This window comes from Oncorhynchus kisutch, linkage group LG26 (assembly GCF_002021735.2).
Source record: "Oncorhynchus kisutch isolate 150728-3 linkage group LG26, Okis_V2, whole genome shotgun sequence".
NCBI classification, from domain to species: domain Eukaryota; kingdom Metazoa; phylum Chordata; class Actinopteri; order Salmoniformes; family Salmonidae; genus Oncorhynchus; species Oncorhynchus kisutch.
Window position 1 is genome coordinate 42910205 of NC_034199.2, and position 19095 is coordinate 42929299.

General features: G+C 41.3%; 1 protein-coding gene across 1 annotated transcript; it reads right to left on the minus strand.

The window, feature by feature from the left end:
* Positions 1 to 218: 218 nt before the first annotated feature.
* Positions 219 to 19094, minus strand: LOC109871000 (pyridoxal kinase-like). The gene is made up of 11 exons (XM_020461740.2): positions 18800 to 19094; positions 18049 to 18103; positions 7655 to 7759; positions 5808 to 5891; positions 5650 to 5684; positions 5439 to 5524; positions 4717 to 4762; positions 4520 to 4631; positions 4296 to 4432; positions 3188 to 3254; positions 219 to 1453 (listed from the first exon to the last, which is right to left on the minus strand). The coding sequence occupies exons 1-11, from the start codon at positions 18878 to 18880 to the stop codon at positions 1341 to 1343; spliced, it is 921 nt and encodes a 306-aa protein (XP_020317329.1). The 5' UTR covers positions 18881 to 19094; the 3' UTR covers positions 219 to 1340.
* Position 19095: the final 1 nt, after the last annotated feature.

Sequence of the window (19095 nt, forward strand, 5' to 3'; positions counted from 1 at the left end):
AATAATATAGAAAATAAGAGATTCACTGGTGGCATAAATCATTCATTTCCAGGCACCAATACCTGTGGGATCAATTAATAGTGCAAAACGAAACTAAAGCCTGCTCCTATTCACACTCTCTTATAGGACTGTAGAACAGAACACTACTGATCTCACTGTAATCCCACTCAAGGGACACATAGCAACAGGAGGCATAGAAGCCCAACTACAGAGACCGGTGGGTTTAATTAAAATATTTTATTATTCCTCCTCATTTATCAGAGCTTCAGCTTTGGCACTTATCTTTCTAACATTGTATAATAAATATTTATTTAATTACCTTTGCAGGCATAGATACAAAACATTCAACGACGGTATTCCTCTAAACGACTCCGCTAAGGCCAAATTGTACTTTTTCATACCATCACAGGCCTGTGTTCTAGTAACGATATGAAAATAGTAAGACAATCAAGACCATGAAAAGCATTCAATGATTAACATTAATAACAGACATGTTTATCATGATTATCTGTGCAAATATTGTTACCTCAGTTAGAAATGTGTAAGACATTTAAGAATGACAAGCATTATTATTAGGACAAAGTACATGAATAGTCCAATACATGTATGAATCATTCACATCATAAAAAGAATGAAAACAAAAACGTACAATTGTCAATCTATGAAATATTATACTTTTTGCCTAAAATATATTTTTTAAATGGACAATTGAAAATCTGATGATCAAACGTGCACGGATTAGTACTGCATAACATGCTTCATGGTAGCACAAATATAATGCGTCACTGGATCTGATAAAAGCCTATGATGTATCACCAACTCAATACGGCAAATACCTATGCCGTATTGAGGGCCAATCAGGTATCCATACAGTCACTTCACTATTCTGATGTATGGTAATATCCACAACCTGTGTGTGTTCCTCTAAGATAGGGTTTCTGAAACTATGGGTCGGGACCCAAAGTAGGCCCTGGGTAATGTGAGAGGTGAGTTGTGAGTTATGAGAATACATCTATAAAATCACACACTATTCTTAATTTGGGTCGTTAGAGGATTAATTGGGTCACGGAAGGACGGTCAATTTCTCAACTGGATCTCAAGCTGAGAAAAGTTAAACAACCCTGCTCTAAGACCATCTATATGTTTTCAAATGGGTGACAATGCTCAGGTCATAGTAAAGACACATGGAAGTGACTAAGTAAATGTGTGTGTGTGTCTGGTGTGCAGGTCAAATAGTCTGATGTCCATCATGAAAACAGTGCTCTCTACAAGATCCTATAAGGCAAGATGACACCTCATGATGTAAAAGTCCTATATGTCTATTTATGAGGGGTTGGGTATTATAAGATGGTGGCCTCCACTACGATGTCCGGGTCCTCAATGTCTTTTTTGCTCTGGACCATCCTCAGCTCCAACTGAGCAGGGTTGGGTCTCTTACCAGGGCCGGCCATCTCTGATGGAGAGGAGGAGAGATGTTAGACTGGAATATACACTGAACAAAAATATAAAACGCAACATGTGAAAAGAGTTGGTCCCATGAGATTAAATTCTTAAAAATCCCCAAAATGTTTCATATGCACAAAAAGCTCTCTCTCAAATGTTGAGCACAAATTTGTTTACATTAGTGAGCATTTTTCCTTTGCCGAGATAATCCATTAACCTGACAGATTACACAGGTGCTACTTGTGCTGGGGACAATAAAAAGCCACTAAAATGTGTAGTTGTGTCATAACACAATGTCAAAGATGTCTTAAGTTTTGGGGGAGTGTGCAATTGGCATGCTGACTGCAGGAATGTCCACCAGAGCTGTTGCCAGAGAATGTAATTAATTTCTCTACCTCCGTCGTTTTGGAGAATTTGGCAGTACGTCCAACCAGCCTCACAACTGCAGACCACGTGTAACCACGCCAGCTCAGGACCTCAACATCCAGCTTCTTCACCTGCGGGGTCGTCTGAGACCAGCCACCAAGACCGCTGATGAAACTGGGTTTGCACACTTGAAGGATTTCTGCACAAAGAGTCAGAAACTGTCTCAGGGAAGCTCATGTGCGTGCTCGTCGTTCTTCCCAGGGTCTTGACCAGACTGTAGTTCAGCGTCATAACCGACTTCAGTGAGCAAATGCTCTCCTTCAATGGCCACGGGGGACGGCAGGTAGCCTGGCGGGTAGGAGCGTTGGGCCAATAACCAAACGGTTGCTGGATCAAGTCCCCGACCTGACAAGGTAAAAACATGTCATTCTGCCCCTCAGCAAGGCAGTTACCCACAGTTCCCTGGGCACTGATGGCGTGGATGTCGATTAAGGCAGCCCCCCCACACCTCTCTGATTCAGAGGTGGGTTAAATGCGGAAGACACATTTCAGTTGAAGGCATTCAGTTGTACAACTGACGAGGTTTCCCCCTTTCCCCTTTCACTGGAGAAGATCTTTAAGGATGTATCCCGGTTTCAACTGTACCGGGCAGACAGCAGACAGCGTATATGGCGTCGTGTGGGCAAGCGGTTTTCTGACGTTGAGAACAGAGTGCCCCATGGTGGCGGTGGGGTTATGGTATGGGCAGGCATAAGCTATGGACCACGAACACAATTGCATTTTATCAATGGCAATTGGAATGCACAGAGTTACCGTGACGAGATCCTGAGGCCCATTGTCGTGACATTCGTCCGCCGCCATCACCTCATGTCGCAAGGATCTGTACACAATACCTGAAAGCTGTAAATGTCCCAGTTCTTCAGTGGCCTGCATACTCACCAGACATGTCACTTATTGAGCACGTTTGGGATGCTCTGGATTGACGTGTACAACAGTGTGTTCCAGTTCCTGCCAATATCCAGCAACTTTGCACAGTCATTGAAGAGGAGTGGGACAACATTCCAAAGGCCACAATCAACAGCGTGAAGGATATGTCGTGCTACATGAGGCAAATGGTGGTCACACCAGATACTGACTGGTTTTCTGATCCACGCCCCTACTATTTTTTATTTTGGAAGGTATTTGTGACCAACTGATGCGTATCTGTATTCCCAGTCATGTGAAATCCATAGATCAGGGCCTAATTCATTTATTTCCATTGACTGATTTCCTTATGATCTGGAACTCAGTAACATCTTCTAAATGTTGCATGTTGCGTTTGTTGTGTAGATTAGACAGTCATACAAACAGGCAAGTAGAGACTTGTGTATCATCTCACCGTTGGCATAGGTGATGGTCCTCTTGATAACATGGTGCAGGACTGAGACAGTCTTCTCACAGGCAGCCTAAGAGAGACATGTATGTTAGAAAAGATAGGCTAGTCCATGGATCAAACTACATGTATTACATTATAAGGATAGTGTAGCTTGGTTGTTATCTCTGCATTGATAACCTCCCCAGTCCCCTGTATTACTGACCTTCAGGTAGTTAAAGCAAAACCGAGAACACCATCGTGTTTGTGAGAGTCTCATCTTTCCGAAGAGAGGTCATAATATTTTCTATGCCAAGCCGTTCGGACACTACAGATGATTTTGTGAGAAGACCGTTTTTTCGGGATGTCTCGTAGTCTGACCTATCCAGCTCTATCACCTTTCACCACAGATGTGGAAGGGTGACATAGACGGATTGATACCCATCCAATGCAACAAAAAAAAAACATCTCTATCTTAAAACTGACATTTTTATGTTGTGGAGTTTGATATGCTCATAGAGAATGTTACGCTCCTCTGCCGTCAGCACTTGCCTTTTCCAACTAGCATAGCCTTGGAAACAAGAGCGGTTAAGGGTCAGAGGTGAGGGATCACCTTAAGACCTAAAGCATACTCAACAGATTGATAGGTCTGCCAATGCCTGCTATTATCCTGAATAAAAAGTTCCAACAACAAAGGGGGCTGTTGTTTATGGAGGGAGAGTGTGGGACTGGTAAGTTGGCAATATGTTTTTTAAGGAATTATAGAAACACTGATCTCTCAGTCATCAATCAATATAGTCTCATCAGTTCTTCTTATGACCAGCAGGGGTCAACGTGAAGTAGAAGTCAGCAAGCAGTTATTCAGGTATGGATTTGGTAGATTTTTGGGAGAGATAAAGAGGCTGAGAGACAATCAAACATGCTGACAGAGGAAGACTGATTACAATCTCCATTGTTAGACATTCAGTTACGTGCAATCAATCATTCACTAGCATCTCTCCGTTTGACATTGGGCTGAGGACATAGCAGCTCATTGAAGAAAACAAGCCATTCACAACTGAGCAAGAAACAGGCCCAGCAACAAATCTAATCTCTAAACAATTCTAATAAACCCCCTGCTGGGGGTATTACTGACCTTCAGGTCATTGGGGTGGTGGTGGCTCCAGGCAAGGAGCATGGCAGTGAACAGGTCCCCCGTGCCCACAAACACTGCATCCACCTTGGGCATCTCAATACGAATCTTCTGGGTGGACTTGCTCCCATCTGTCCTAACTGAGGAAAGGACACAGTAGGAGTCTGTTACCCTTTTAACATGTTGGCAAGTTAAACTTTCACCCTCCCTCCCAGCCCTTGCCTTACCCATTTTCTGGCTCCCAAGGGCCACCAGGAACTGGTCCCCATGAGGAGAGGTCAGGTCTGTGCTGGTGAGGACCACCGTATCAGGACCCATCTGATGGAGCAGCTCCATCACCTGAGAGGGCAAGAATCCTTCATTATAAGTCAAGATTAAAACCATTATCATGTGTAATAGCTCTATAATGGACAATGGAACCCACGTCAAGAGCGTCTTTTTCTGTGCTGATCGTCCTCCCTGTCAGCAGCCTAAGAGACACACGCAGAGAGGTTACAGTAAAGGCACAGAGGTGCTAGACATACTTGCACACATGCCCATTGTAATTCCACATTAGTCCAGAGGGTGTATTTTGCAGGCAAATCAAGTCAAGCTATGTGTGATTCTGAATACATAAACCAGGACATAGTTCCCTTAAAGGGTTGGGGAAAGGTTTGGTCTGCTGCTTTATGAATAAAACATTAGGGAAGAAAGAGTTTGTGACCTATAAGAGTTATTATAAACTGGGTGCTTTGAGCCCTGAATGCGGATTGGCTGAAAGTCGTGGTATATCAGACCGCATACCATGGGCATGAAAAAAAAAGGTCTACTTACGTTGGAAACCAGTTTATAACAGCAATAAGGCCCCTCGTGGGACTTGTGGGATATGGCATTCCATACAAGGACTGTATCCAGGTACTCCACATTGAGTCGTGCATAAGAACAGCCCTTAGCCGTGGTATATGGGCCATATACCACACCCCCTCGAGCCTTACTACTTCACTTTACAAAGGGCTAAGAACAGCAACCAAGTTTCTCCCTGAGGTAGTACGACTGTAGTAAGCATTGATGGTCCCATTACTGTAACAGCTACATTATGACATGTTGTGTAGCACTTAGCAACTTAATGCATGTAACCCGATGTATCCTAGTAGCCACTGTACTCACTCTGCCTCAAACTGGTTGGGTGTGAGGATATCAGCCACTGCTACGACTTGGTCTCTGTAAACAGGCAGTATATTCTCAGGGACATACTGGAAAAGAAGAGGGTAGAATGTTCATGGTTGGTTTGAACAGGACTAGAACAATAAGAAGAAGAATGGACTATACGCATGGATAAATCTATAATAAAAAGTGCTATAAAAGCATGGATACTAACCATAGAGCCTTGGTCTCCCATCACTGGATCACACACTGATAACACAAAAGAATGAAAATATGGAATACACTCACACCAAAGCTCTACATCCATCCACAACCTTGCTGAGCGTAGCTACAGTGTATGGGATACACATCTGTGTAGCAATAGTTACTCACCATATACCAGTTTGGGATTCAACCTCTTCAGCTCTTGAACAATGTCCACCACTGTCTCTAAGAAAGAGGTGTCCCTGGTGTACCCTTGGGGAAGAAGAGATCTGAGTTACGCAAAGGTCACAAACCTCATGTGTAAACTTAAAAAAATAAATAAACGTATTCCAATCTTTACAGAGCATAGGTTAACCCGTAAGAGTCTAAGCTGGGCGATTTGGAATTGTAAGACCCCTTGACGTAACAAAAAAATATTTAATAATGGTAATAATAATTATTATTATTTGATGACAAATTAGATTTGTCCTTACTGCTACACTACATCTCATTCCATAATCATGGGAATTAATACGGAGTTGGTCCCCCCTTTGCTGCTATAACAGCCTCCACTCTTCTGTGGAAGGCTTTCCACTAGATGTTGGAACATTGCTGCGGGGACTTGCTTCCATTGAGGCATGAGCATTAGTGAGGTTGGGCACTGATGTTGGGCGGTTAGGATCGGCTAACAGTCAGCATTCCAATTCATCCCTAAGGTGTTTGATGGGGTTGAGGTCAGGGCTCTGTGCAGACCAGTCAAGTTCTTCCCCACCGATCTCGACAAACCATTTCTGTATGGACCTCGCTTTGTGCACAGGGGCATTGTCATGATGAAACAGGAAAGGCACAAAATCATCTCGAATGTCACTGTATGCTGTAGCGTTAAGATTTACCTTCACTGGAACTAAAGGGGCCTAGCATCTGCACGCACAGTGAGGCGAAGACTTTTGGAGGATGGCCTGGTGTCAAGAAGGGCAGCAAAGAAACCACTAATCTCCAGGAAAAACATCAGGGACAGACTGATAGTCTGCAAAAGGTACAGGGATTGGACTGCTGAGGACTGGGGTAAAGTCATTTTCTCTGATGAATCCCCTTTCCGATTGCTTGTCCGGAGAAGTCAAGGTGAGCGCTACCATCAGTCCTGTGTCATGCCAACAGTAAAGCATCCTGAGACCATTCATGTGTGGGGTTGCTTCTCAGCCAAGGGAGTGGGCTCACTCACAATTTTGCCTAAGAACAAGCCATGAATAAAGAATGGTACCAACACATCCTCCGAGAGCAACTTCTCCCAAACATCCAGGAACAGTTTGGTGACGAACAATGCCTTTCCAGCATGATGGAGCACCTTGCCATAAGGCAAAAGTGATGAGTGGCTCGGGGAACAAAACATCAATATTTTGGGTCCGTGGCCAGGAAACTCCCCAGACCTTAATCCCATACTAAACAGTCTCCATTTATACTTCCATTTATGTTTTGAACTGGCATATGTTCACCATCAGATGAGTCTTGTGAGGCCTGTGGGCATACTAGAGCAAAACAATGTGTTCGTGAGTCTCACCTTTGCACCGAGGGGGTCATATTAATGTGTAGCCCAAACTGTTCGTACCTTACAGACAGAAGTTGGCAGATCGGCTGTACCGACTTCAGACGAGTCCCAAGACGCTTGTGGGCGTCAGAGCAAAACGGAGAACACCATCATGTGAGAGAGGGTTCATGATATTTTCTGGGCCAAACCATTAAGATGCTACAGATGACTTTGTGAGAAGACCGGTTTTCAGGACGTCTCATGGTCTGACAAACACTACTCTAGCTCTGTCATCTTTCACCGCAGATGCGGAAGGGCATGTTTTTTTTTTACGGGAATTTGTTTGTATTAAACTAATTTGATTTCTGTGGGGGTGCGGCCATCGACCTTAGGAGGTTAAATATCAACACAGCCATAACAATCATACATACTATCCTAGAAATGTTATTTTACAAAACTGCTTATAAAATTGCAGAACCATATTGACAATAGAAACAGCTGCAAGTCTCACCCGTGAGGATGTAGTCATAATGGTTGACGTTGTTGAGTTTGATACCCTCATAGAGAACGTTAAGCTCCTCTGCTGTCAGCACTTGCCCTTTCCAATGAGTGTAACCTTGGAAACAAGAGAGGTTAAGTGTCAGAGGTGAGGGATCACCTTAAGACATAAAGCAAACTCAGACTTAAGTCTGCCGATGCCTGCTATTTTCCTGAATAAAAAGTTCCAACAACAAAGGGGGCTGTTGTTTATGGAGGGAGAGTGTGGGACTGGTAAGTTGGCAAGATGTTTTTTGTAAGGAATTCCAGAGGCAGATTTGGTTGCTGAGGTAATTATAGAAACACTGATCTCTCAGTCATCAATCAATATATCGTCTGTATGTGATCAGTTCTTCTTATGACCAGCAGCAGGCAATGTGAAGTAGAAGTCAGCAAGCAGTTATTCAGGTATGGACTTGGTAGATTTTTGGGAGAGATAAAGAGGCTGAGAGACAATCAAACATGCTGACAGAGGAAGACTGATTACAATCTCCATTGTTAGACATTCAGTTACCTGCATCAATCATTCACTAGCATCTCTCCCTTTGACATTGGGCTGAGGACATAGCAGCTCATTGAAGAAAACAAGCCAAGAAACAGGCCCAGCAACAAATCTAATCTCTAAACAATTCTAATAAACCCCCTGCCGGGGCAAAAATAATACAGTCTCAGGTTTCAAAGTTCAAACGTCTAAGGAATGTGTTTATTCACTTCTAACCCTGAACATGAGTTGAACACATTTAATGGAAATTATAGTTAATCATGAGCACCCCCTAGGACTTAAACAGTTGGTCAGGCATTTGTATTTATTAGGGATCCCCATTAAAATCACATAAAATAAAACATGACATCATATAATATTATTACACCACTATATATCTACAATACAACATGTACGTGTGTAGAGTGCCTGTGCTAGCGTTTGTGACAGGGAGGGGACACAGTGGGGTGAAACTCCAAGAAAATGCTGCACTTACACCATTACCCAAATCACTTGTTGATGGCAATAAGTGATTTGCACACAAAGGAATCTAGGTTTGAGCACAGACCTTATTGAGGCCAAAGTGAAGTGTTTGGGCTACAAAATGTCTGTCTGCTTTTATCCCACAATATCGCTCTCCCTCTTTACAGTCACTTCTTCCTTGTCCTCCCCAACATCTTTCTGTTAGTCTTCCCTGTAGGTAGTAAACTCACTGACACACATTCAGGTTTCACTTCAGTCAGATAACTTTTCCCGGATTACTCTATAAAACATTAAACAGACAGGAGAGCAACTCACTGAACTATCACATTAGATACTAACTACACTGTGCGCAAGATAACAAATATGGTGACCACAAGCTAGGCCTATTTTGTTGAATCATGAAGAGACATTCCAGCATTAAGAAAAATAAATGTTTCAACCATGAAACACACAGGCTTCCCACTGAGTTTAGTGGAGGCCCCCTTGGCCCAGACCCAAGAACAGAGAGATAAGGGGGACTTCTGGGGTGAAAAGGAAAAGTAGAGGAACAACAGGGCTCCTATAGCTTGTTCCATTAAACAGATTGGGCTGAGGGCTGTAGGCCTAACTTGATATCGATCTTCTCACCATGAAAGGATTCATGGCAGAACATTTTGTCCTTTCATCAGCTACCAAGCCCCATATTGGGAGGTCAAGTCATTATTTAACATCGATAATGTAGCCTACTAATAGTTAAAATGCAACCATCCCAGGAGTGATGGACGGACTGAAGATGGTGGTACAGAATGCCTCATGAGACATCTCAATATTCATTATCTCTAAAACGGACTAAGTAGTAGCACTACACCATTTACTCGTGGTAATAATATTCAAGCTGGATAACAACCCCCCAAAATGTACAAGGCTAGAGAAGTTAATTGATAAATATTACAGAAGCAGTTGAGGTCAAAACATGTCTGAGAGGAACCATGGAAAAAAAAAAAAACTGAGAACCAAACTCCATGTGAAAACTACGAGATTCCTCTACAGACACTGATGATTTATGCTTTTCACCACCTGGTAAGAGTGGAAACCCACCTGCTAAAGTCAATAAATGATCAAATTGGGCATACTTGAACGTGTCAGTAAAAACTTAAAGGAGAGCCTCGAAATGAGTACTTAAAAACATGTGACAATGGAGAAAGAAACAAACAAGCTAAAAAAGGTACAATCAATACTATTGAAACAGATGTTAATGAACTTAAAAAAGGACAACATGTTTCTGTGAGAAGCCTCACTTGGTATACAGACTAGATCCATCTGAGAAAATCTGGTACTTACTGGTATTAAATAAAATGAGGGGGAAGAGTCTGAAAGCGTGGTGAAAGAATTCCTCCTTAAAGCGCTATAGATCCCAGGCCCAACTGTCGACAAAATCAAATTTGAACGTGTACACTGTTTCAGACACAGGACAGCGATACGATAGTCCAATCGTTGCCAAATTTGCATTCTTCAAAGATAAAATCATGGTTAAAACCCTGGGCAAAATAGTCGCTGGCACGAAAATAGGAATGAATGATCAGTTCCCAAAGGAAATTGCAGAACGGCACAAAGTTCTGTACCCACTCTTCAAGGTTAATAGATTTAAAAGGGAAACGTGTAGCCCTTATAGTTGATCAACTGTACATTGATAACCAACTGTTCCGAGACACCAAAACTATTCCATGGCTATTCTAAATAAGTTGAATAATGGAACACCGAATACTGTCCATGGTAGAGATTGTAATAAAACATTCTTTGTAAACAGGAAAACAAAATACAACAATTGATAAAGAAAAAAACTACAAAATGTGACACGTGGCTCGATTCAGTCTTACGTAGCAAAATTTGAAATGTTTTTTTTTTTTACATTAAAAGCAGAGACTCAGGGCAAGAAATTGGTAAATCAAACACTACAGTTGAGGAACAATGGCAAAGTAATTCTTCACGGATGCCATGGTTGCCCTTAGTTTGAAGATGTAATCTGGAGACAGGTGTTTTATACAAGAGCCTTCTGTGTGTTCTCTTTTTGACTCCATCGGCATATTTGCAATCAAACGCCAGAATGTGCTCCATCTCCTTAGCTATCACACACTAATTCCACTGATTTCAAAACTCAGTCCTCCAGAAAGTGGAGAGCAACACTTATACAGTTCTACTACATGCTATCTTTTTTTTTTAAATCAGCGTTAGAAAGGATTACCTACATGAGAGACCAATCCGAACTCCTCTCTCGGCATGTCCAGCCCACTTATTTTGTCAGCCATGGCTAGCGGGAAGGTTGCGTCACTTTTTCCGTGGCTCGTATTTTTATTTATTTATTTGTATTTACGTATGGCATACAAGTTTGTTATTAATAAGGCACATGAAAGTTCACATGTTCCAGAAGACATTTCTGCCCCCCCCCAAAAAAACGCATTTTGATAAAAGAAATTAAGTTTACATTAAAAAAGTAGTGACGGGCAACATACGCAGAGTTTCCTGAAACGAGTCACAAATACACTATACCATTCAAGATAGGGAATGTTGTCAAATAAATCATATTTTACTTTCTATTCATAGTATTTATAAATAAATAAAAGACAGCATTAGAAGGATAATTATTGAAATAATAAATATATATAAATATATATAATATAAGGAACAGGAAAACAAAGTACTTAAAAGCCTGAAATGAGGTAGGAATCAGCATGGTAGGGATAAAAACAGCAAACAGAGGACAATGAGGTAGGAATCAGCATGGTAGGGATAAAAACAGCAAACAGAGGACAATGAGGTAGGAATCAGCATGGTAGGGATAAAAACAGCAAACAGAGGACAATGAGGTAGGAATCAGCATGGTAGGGATAAAAACAGCAAACAGAGGACAGAAGAAGTCACAGTATGTTGGTATATTGTGATGGAAGGTGGGGTGTGTGTTTTTGTGTTTGGAAAAGTCTGGAGTTAAGAAAATGGGTGCAAATGACAGAGCCCATGTGTGTCTGTCGAGCAGGAGTTGTGACAGAGAGAGCTTTTAATGTTGTGCCGATATGGGATATACATTTAAACATAGATTATAAATCAAGTTTATTTATTTGTCTTATCATGATGGAGCGTCCCCAGGCCTGTACCCTCGTCACCCACCTGAGCGACCCACACACGAAGGAGAAATCCTTATCTGTTTTATAGGCCTATTGCAAGTATATGCAGCCAAGACAGAAAGATAAACGCTGTCAGAGACCCACTAAAGCAGTATTTACCCCTCAAGAGTCTGAGCCTGCCTGGCAGGGTTGGTACAACAAAGCCAAAGCCCCCTGATGGGTGAGCATAATAAGGAATTTCTCAAAGCTGCTAATGAGAACCTTGATGACCTTGTACCTAGCAGGTGGGGATTCCGGTGGGGTGCCCCCACCCTGGTAGTGTCAGTGCTGGCAACACTAGCTGCAGTAACCCATGGGGAGTGGGTCACACTCGGACAACCAGAGAAGGGGCAAATTCTTGTGTCCCTAGTGGCACAAAATAATCATAAGGTCTGACTGCACAGAGAGGCTTGGGAAAATGGTCACAACAGGGGACCAGTGTGTGTGTGTGTGTGTGTGTGTGTGTGTGTGAGCGCCATCAGCTAGAACTTGAGATTGATTAATCAAATCTCACCATTCTAGCATGCCTTCTCAAACAACTACAACTGTATATGCATTCACACATCAAGTCTTCTCTTGAATTGGGCTGGGGATGGAACATCTGAGCTTGTGGTTGTTTGAGGGGGAAGGGCAGGGAGTGTGTGTGTGTGTGTGTGTGCATCCCACATCTGTTGCTATGGGGTAATGATGTAGGAACAATACAGGATGAATCACAATAATTGTTTGCTGAAATAATATTTGCTTGCCAAATGTAATTTGTCATGCCAATCCTGGTTATAGGTAACAATCCTGGTTATAGGTAACAATCCTGGTTATAGGTAACAATCTTTCGAATGAACTGCCAAAATTATGACGCATATTATTAGTTAATTGTGGAAATAAAATAAGATCTGCAATATTTTTTTCGGGGAGAAGGACCTTGGTCAGGGATGTGACCAAGAACCTGATGGTCACTCTGACAGAGCTCCAGAGTACCTCTTGAGATGAGAGAACCTTCCAGAAGTACAACCAACTCTGCAGCACTCCACTAATCATGCCTTTATGGTAGAGTGGCCAGACGGAAGCCAATCCCTCAGTAAAAGGCACATTACAGCCCGCTTGGATTTTGACAAAAGGCACCTAAAGGACTCTCAGACCATGAGAAACAAGATTCTCTGGTCTGATGAAACAAAGATATAACTCTTTGGCCTGACTGCCAAGCGTCACGTCTGGAGGAAACCTGGCACCATCCCTACGGTGAAGCATGGTGGTGGCAGCATCATGCTGTGGTGATGTTTTTCAGCAGCAGGGACTAGCAGACTAGTCAGGATTGAGGGAAAGATGAACAGAGCAAAGTACAGAGAGATCCTTGGCAAAAACCTGCTCCAGAGCGCTCAGGACCTCAGATTGGGTAGAAGGTTCACCTTCCAATAGGACAACAACCCTAAGTACACAGCCAAGACAATGCAGGAGGGGCTTTGGGACAAGTCCTTGAGTGGCTCAGCCAGATGCCGGATTTGAACCCAGTCGAACATCTCTGGATAGACCTGAAAATAGCTGTTCAGTGACACTCCCCATCCAACCTGACAGAGCTTGAGAGAATCTGCAGAAAATAATGGGAGAAACTACCCAAATACAGGTGTGCCAAGCTTGTAGCGTCATACCCAAGAAGACGAGGCTGTAATCGCTGCAAAAAGGTGGTTCAACAAAGTACTGAGTAAAGGGTCTGAATACTTACGTAAATGTGATATCAGTTTTTTAAATTCTTAATACATTTGCAAACATTTCTAAGGGGGGCTGTGGGGAGGAACAGTAGAGGAACAACAGGGCTCCTTCTTTAGCTTGCTCCATTAAACAGATTGGGCTGAGGGCTGTAGGCCTAACTTGACATTGATCTTAACATCTCACCATCAAGGGATTCATGGCAACAACAACAAAAAACTTTTCATCCACTACCAAGCCCCATATTGGGATGTCAAGTCATGATCTAGCATAGATCATGTAGCCAACTAGAAGATAAAATGCAAACATCCCAGGGTTCAATCTCTGAGTGAATGGCATGTACTCTATGAACCCATTACTTAACAGTTCAGTATCTCCCTTCTTTCAGTATCTCCCTTCTTTCTGTACAGTTTACTGATTATCAATCATTAAGTGTAGGACTATCTCCAACACCTTACTGTGTTGTAAGTGTTGTAAGTGCAATTGCTCAGATACAAAAGTACTTTCTCTGAGTTCATGTAATGCAAAGTCGAAAGAGGAATTGTTTACAGACTGCAGGGTAATGTACGAGTTCACTGCCTCATCATTTCACTCCAAACATGGTCTTTCATGACTTAACTTTAGAAAAATAGTTTGGGGAATTGCACTAGTTAGAGCCAAAAACACATTTTGCATAAGCACAAAAGGCTCAATTCTTCTCTCCGAGTGAACACTGTTGAACTTTACAACAGATGGGTGGAAACCCTCAAATTGGGGGGAGGGATTAAAAAGAATTGGGCTCACCAAAAATGAAGAGGGTGAGGCTAGTGCTACACACTGTGGTTACTAAATACAGTCACTGGAATCTCTCAATAGAATCCCACAACCAGGGATAAGGGAACTAGGCATATGTCGCACGTCACTACCGCACAGGAGGCATTTGAACATATATGTTGTTGTTTTTTGGTGGGGGGGGCAGAAATGCCTTCTGGAACATGTGAACTTTGCCAGTCACATTTTGTTAAAGGTCCCCAAAGCACACACATCCCTGGGTCGCTCGTCTTTTCAGTTCGCTGCAGCTAGCAACTGGAACGAGCTGCAACAAACACTCAAACTGGACAGTTTTCTCTCAATCTCTTCATTCAAAGACTCAATCATGGACACTCTCACTGACAGTTGTGGCTGCTTTACGTGATGGATTGCTGTCTCTACCTTCTTGCCCTTTGTGCTGTTGTCTGTGCCCAATAATGTTTGTACCATGTTCTGTGCTGCTACCATGTTGTGTTGCTACCATGTTGTTGTCATGTTGTGTTGCTACCATGCTATGTTGTCATGTGTTGCTGTCTTGCTGTCTTATAGGTCTCTCTGTATGTAGTGATGTGTTGTCTCTTGTCGTGATGTGTGTTCTGTACTATATTTATATTTAATTTTTAATTTTTCTGGCCTACCAGAAGTCCTTTTGCCTTTTGGTAGGCGATCATTGTAAATAAGAATTTATTCTTAACTGACTTGCCTAGTTAAATAAAATAAATACAAATTATAATGTGCCTTAATAACAAACGTGTATGCCATATGAAAATACAAATAAAACAAATTAAATGCCGATTTTACTTGGTTTAGCCACAGAAAAAGACAGGAATCTTCCCGCTAGCCATGATTGGCTGAAATGAGTGGGACATGCCAAGAGATGAGTTTGGATTGGTCTGCCATGTAGCACCTGTCTCCAGATTACATCTTCAAGCTAAGGGCAAACATGGCATCCGTGACAGAGAGGGAGAAGCATCTAGCTAGAGTCTAGCTAGCTACATTTTCAGATATTATAGGTTTAAAATGGTCAGAAATGTATTTTCATTGCAAGTTAAAGCGTACTGTTAGCTAGCTAGCTAATGTTACGTGTAGGATCTGTGTAGTAATATTATTCATATCTCAGAGCTATTTGTACTGCTAGTTATACTCTAATGTTAGATAGCTAACATTGAACATGATTGGTTAGTTTTAGCTACCTGTAGATTCATGCAGGATAATAATGTTATGAATTGGGATTATGGTTAGCTTATTATGGTTAGCTAGCTAGCTACATGTGTAAACAAAAGACTCCATTATGCAAGTAACCATTTCAAAAGAATGTTTATGATGTCACTGTACTGTTTACACCTTCTGTATCATGTGCATGTGAAAAATAAACTTAGATTTGATTTGATATAGTGTGCGTTTACCAGAGAAGGAAATGTGAAGAATAACATGATCGTCACCAAAGTGAAATTAGGATATAACGTTAGGCCAACGAGACAATGCCCTGCTTTTATTTTGTCACACTCATAACCGTAAACTATTTTCTGGAATTAGCTCGCCATTAACTTGTAAATAATGACCTTGTTGTGAGTTTGTGTGTAATAATGAATACAAATTAGCTAAAGTTAAGGCATTGTCAGCTATACGGTATGGTCATTATTTGACCTGGCTAGCTAACTTAGCAAGCTAGAAACGAACCAAAACATTGTTCAGAAAGATGCTTTTGTTTGCCTGGTTTGCTAGATTGACATTTACTAAATTCATTTTTAAACTGATTGGTTTATTGGTGTTAAAATACACCAGATATGCTATTTTGGACCACCAGACTGCTGATGTCATGCAGCCTGTCATTTGAGTGTTTATACTTTTCTACTGTTGTCCAACAATGATCATGATGTCACTGTGACAACTGTATACAGATATAGTCATAGTATTAAATCAGTCTTTAGTCTTGAAATTTTTGGTTGTTCACTACACTACCTTACTCACATGGCCTCACATGTGAATCCGTAACTTCTTATGGCTGCAGGGGCACTATTGAGTAGCTTGGATGAGAGGTGCCCAGTGTAAACGGCCTGCTCCTCAGTCTCAGTTGCTAAAATATGCATATTATCATTAGTATTGGATAGAAAACACTGAAGTTTCTAAAACTGTTTGAATGATGTATGGAGTATAACAGAACTCATATGGCAGGCAAAAACCTGAGAAGAAATCCAAACAGGAAGTGAGAAACCTGAGGTTGGTCGATTTTTAACCCAGCCCATATTGAATTCACAGTGTGATATGGATGAAGTTGCACTTCCTAGGGCTTCCACTAGATGTAAACCATCTTTAGAAACTTGAATTCTACTGTGTTGTGGGCCTGAATAAGAGCTGAATGAGTCAGGTTAGACATTTCCTGGTCACACGCATTCCACATGATATCGACCTGCGTTCCATTGCTTCTCTACACACAAAGGAATTCTCCGGTTGGAACTTCATTGAAGATTTATGATAAAAACATCCTAAAGATTGATTCTATACTTAGTTTGAAATGTTTCTAAGACCTGTAATATAACTTTTAAAAGTTTTTGTCCGAAGTTATGCGGGACCTGCACGAGCATTTAGACTTGTATACCTAAGCCCTAACAAAAGTAGCTACTTGGACATAAATAACGGACATTATCGAACAAATCAAGCATTTATTGTGGAACTAGGATTCCTGGGAGTGCATTCTGATAATGATCATCAAAGGTAAGGGAATATTTATAATGTTATTTCTGGTTTCTGTTGACTTCAACATCGTGCATAATCTGAGCGCCGTCTCAGATTATTGCATGGTTTGCTTTTTCCATAAAGTTTTTTAAAATCTGACACAGCGGTTGCATTAAGGAGAGGTAGATCTATAATTCCATGTGTATAACTTGTATTTTCATCTACATTTATGATGAGTATTTCTGTTGAATTGATGTGGCTATGCAAAATCACTGGATGTTTTTGGAAGTAGTGAATGTAACGCGCCAATGTAAACTCAGATTTTTTATATAAATATGAACTTTATCAAACAAAACATAAATATATTGTGTAACATGAAGTCCTATGAGTGTCATCTGATGAAGATCAAAGGTTAGTGATTAATTTTATCTCTATTTGTGCTTTTTGTGACTCCTCTTTTTGGCTGGAAAAATTGCAGAGTTTTTCTTTGGCTTGGTGGTGACCTAACATAATCGTTTGTGGTGCTTTCGCTGTAAAGCCTATTTGAAAATCGGACAGTGTGGTGGGATTAACAACAAGACTACCTTTAAAACGGTATAAAATACATGTATGTTTGAGGAATTTTAATTATGAGATTTCTGTTGTTTTGAATTTGGCGCCCTGCACTGTCACTGGCTGTATCGAACCCGTTAACGGGGTTCGATACAGCTAAGAAGAGATGTGTGTGGCTAAGGCTTAAGAGGGTGTGAATGATGCTGAACGAGTGTAGACAAAGAAGAGCTCTCCAGTAGGTATACCAAAATATTCAAGGGCCATTTTCTCAAAAAGTGAGGTTTATCAGCTTTCAAAGCAGAATTACTTTCCCGTTGTTCCTCAACTGTAGTCTATGATGTACCATTTTCTACATAGTCTTTACTTTTATCCAATATAAAAACACAATTTCTAATGTTCCTACATAAGACCAAATTGTGTGGGATAGGATTTCATTCTTGATAACATTTTCTTCTAGTGTACTTCTTATACATAGCCTATTGTTGCCTCAGCCGTTTCTGTCAAATGTTATATTGAAAAACGAGCACTGAGTTACTGCACTGCACACACCTGTGTGATTGGAGAATTGCACTGAGTTGATGGAGTCCACTTCGAACCCAAGCACCTGTGAGGGGAGACAAGCAAATCATAACGATGCTTGCAAATATTGCATCACTTTTGTGGGTTTTTGACGTATCTTTCTTCATGAACACACACAATCATTTGAGTACCACAACATAAACCCCATTGCATTGATTCATTATGTCTGCATGGTTGGTTGAGGCACTATGAACAGTCTGTGGAATAGATGTGACACGTCATTATAAGAGGCGTGTGACACACTGTATCCTGTATTTTTCTATTGTTGTTACTGCCTGTACGTTTGTTTATACCCAGTGTAACTCGGTGTTGTTTTTGTCGCACTGCTTTGCCTTATCTTGACCAGGTCGCAAATGTAAATGAGAACTTGTTCTCAACTGGCCTACCTGGTTAAATAAAGGTGTTCTCAACTGGCCTACCTGGTTAAATAAAGGTGAAATAAAATAAATAAATTAAATCTTCTGGCAAGTATAGGCTGCGCTATTGTTATTCTGAATGACTAACGTTATTCAGAGCTTCTCCAATCTCTTCTATTCGCTAAATACACTACAGGTTACTGTACACCCATGTAATTGAGCTAATTCTGCTAATCTAACCAGTTTTACGAATCTCTCCTAACCCTTGGATACTGTATATCCTCTTTCTCAGCATGTAGCCAGCCTAGTCGATCAGAGTGGTCGAACGTTTACATTGAAGTAACGTAAACATATTCATTTCTTACCTGCAATGGAAATGTTGCCGATTTATTCCCGACGTATCCCCTGACAACATGACTCTGAATAGATAACACACGACACTCCATTTCAAGGATGAAGTTAAAAATGAAGCTACGAGGGCTGTGGAATAAGATGTGTTCCGTGCACGAGCTAACGACGCTCACTAAGCAAACAATCCTGTACGCAACACGAACGTATGCGAAAACTCCGCTGTATTCAACTGTAGGATACAATAAGGACACGACACAACATTGACGATTCAAGAAGACTGACTGGCTGAAATATAGCAGGCAACTATATG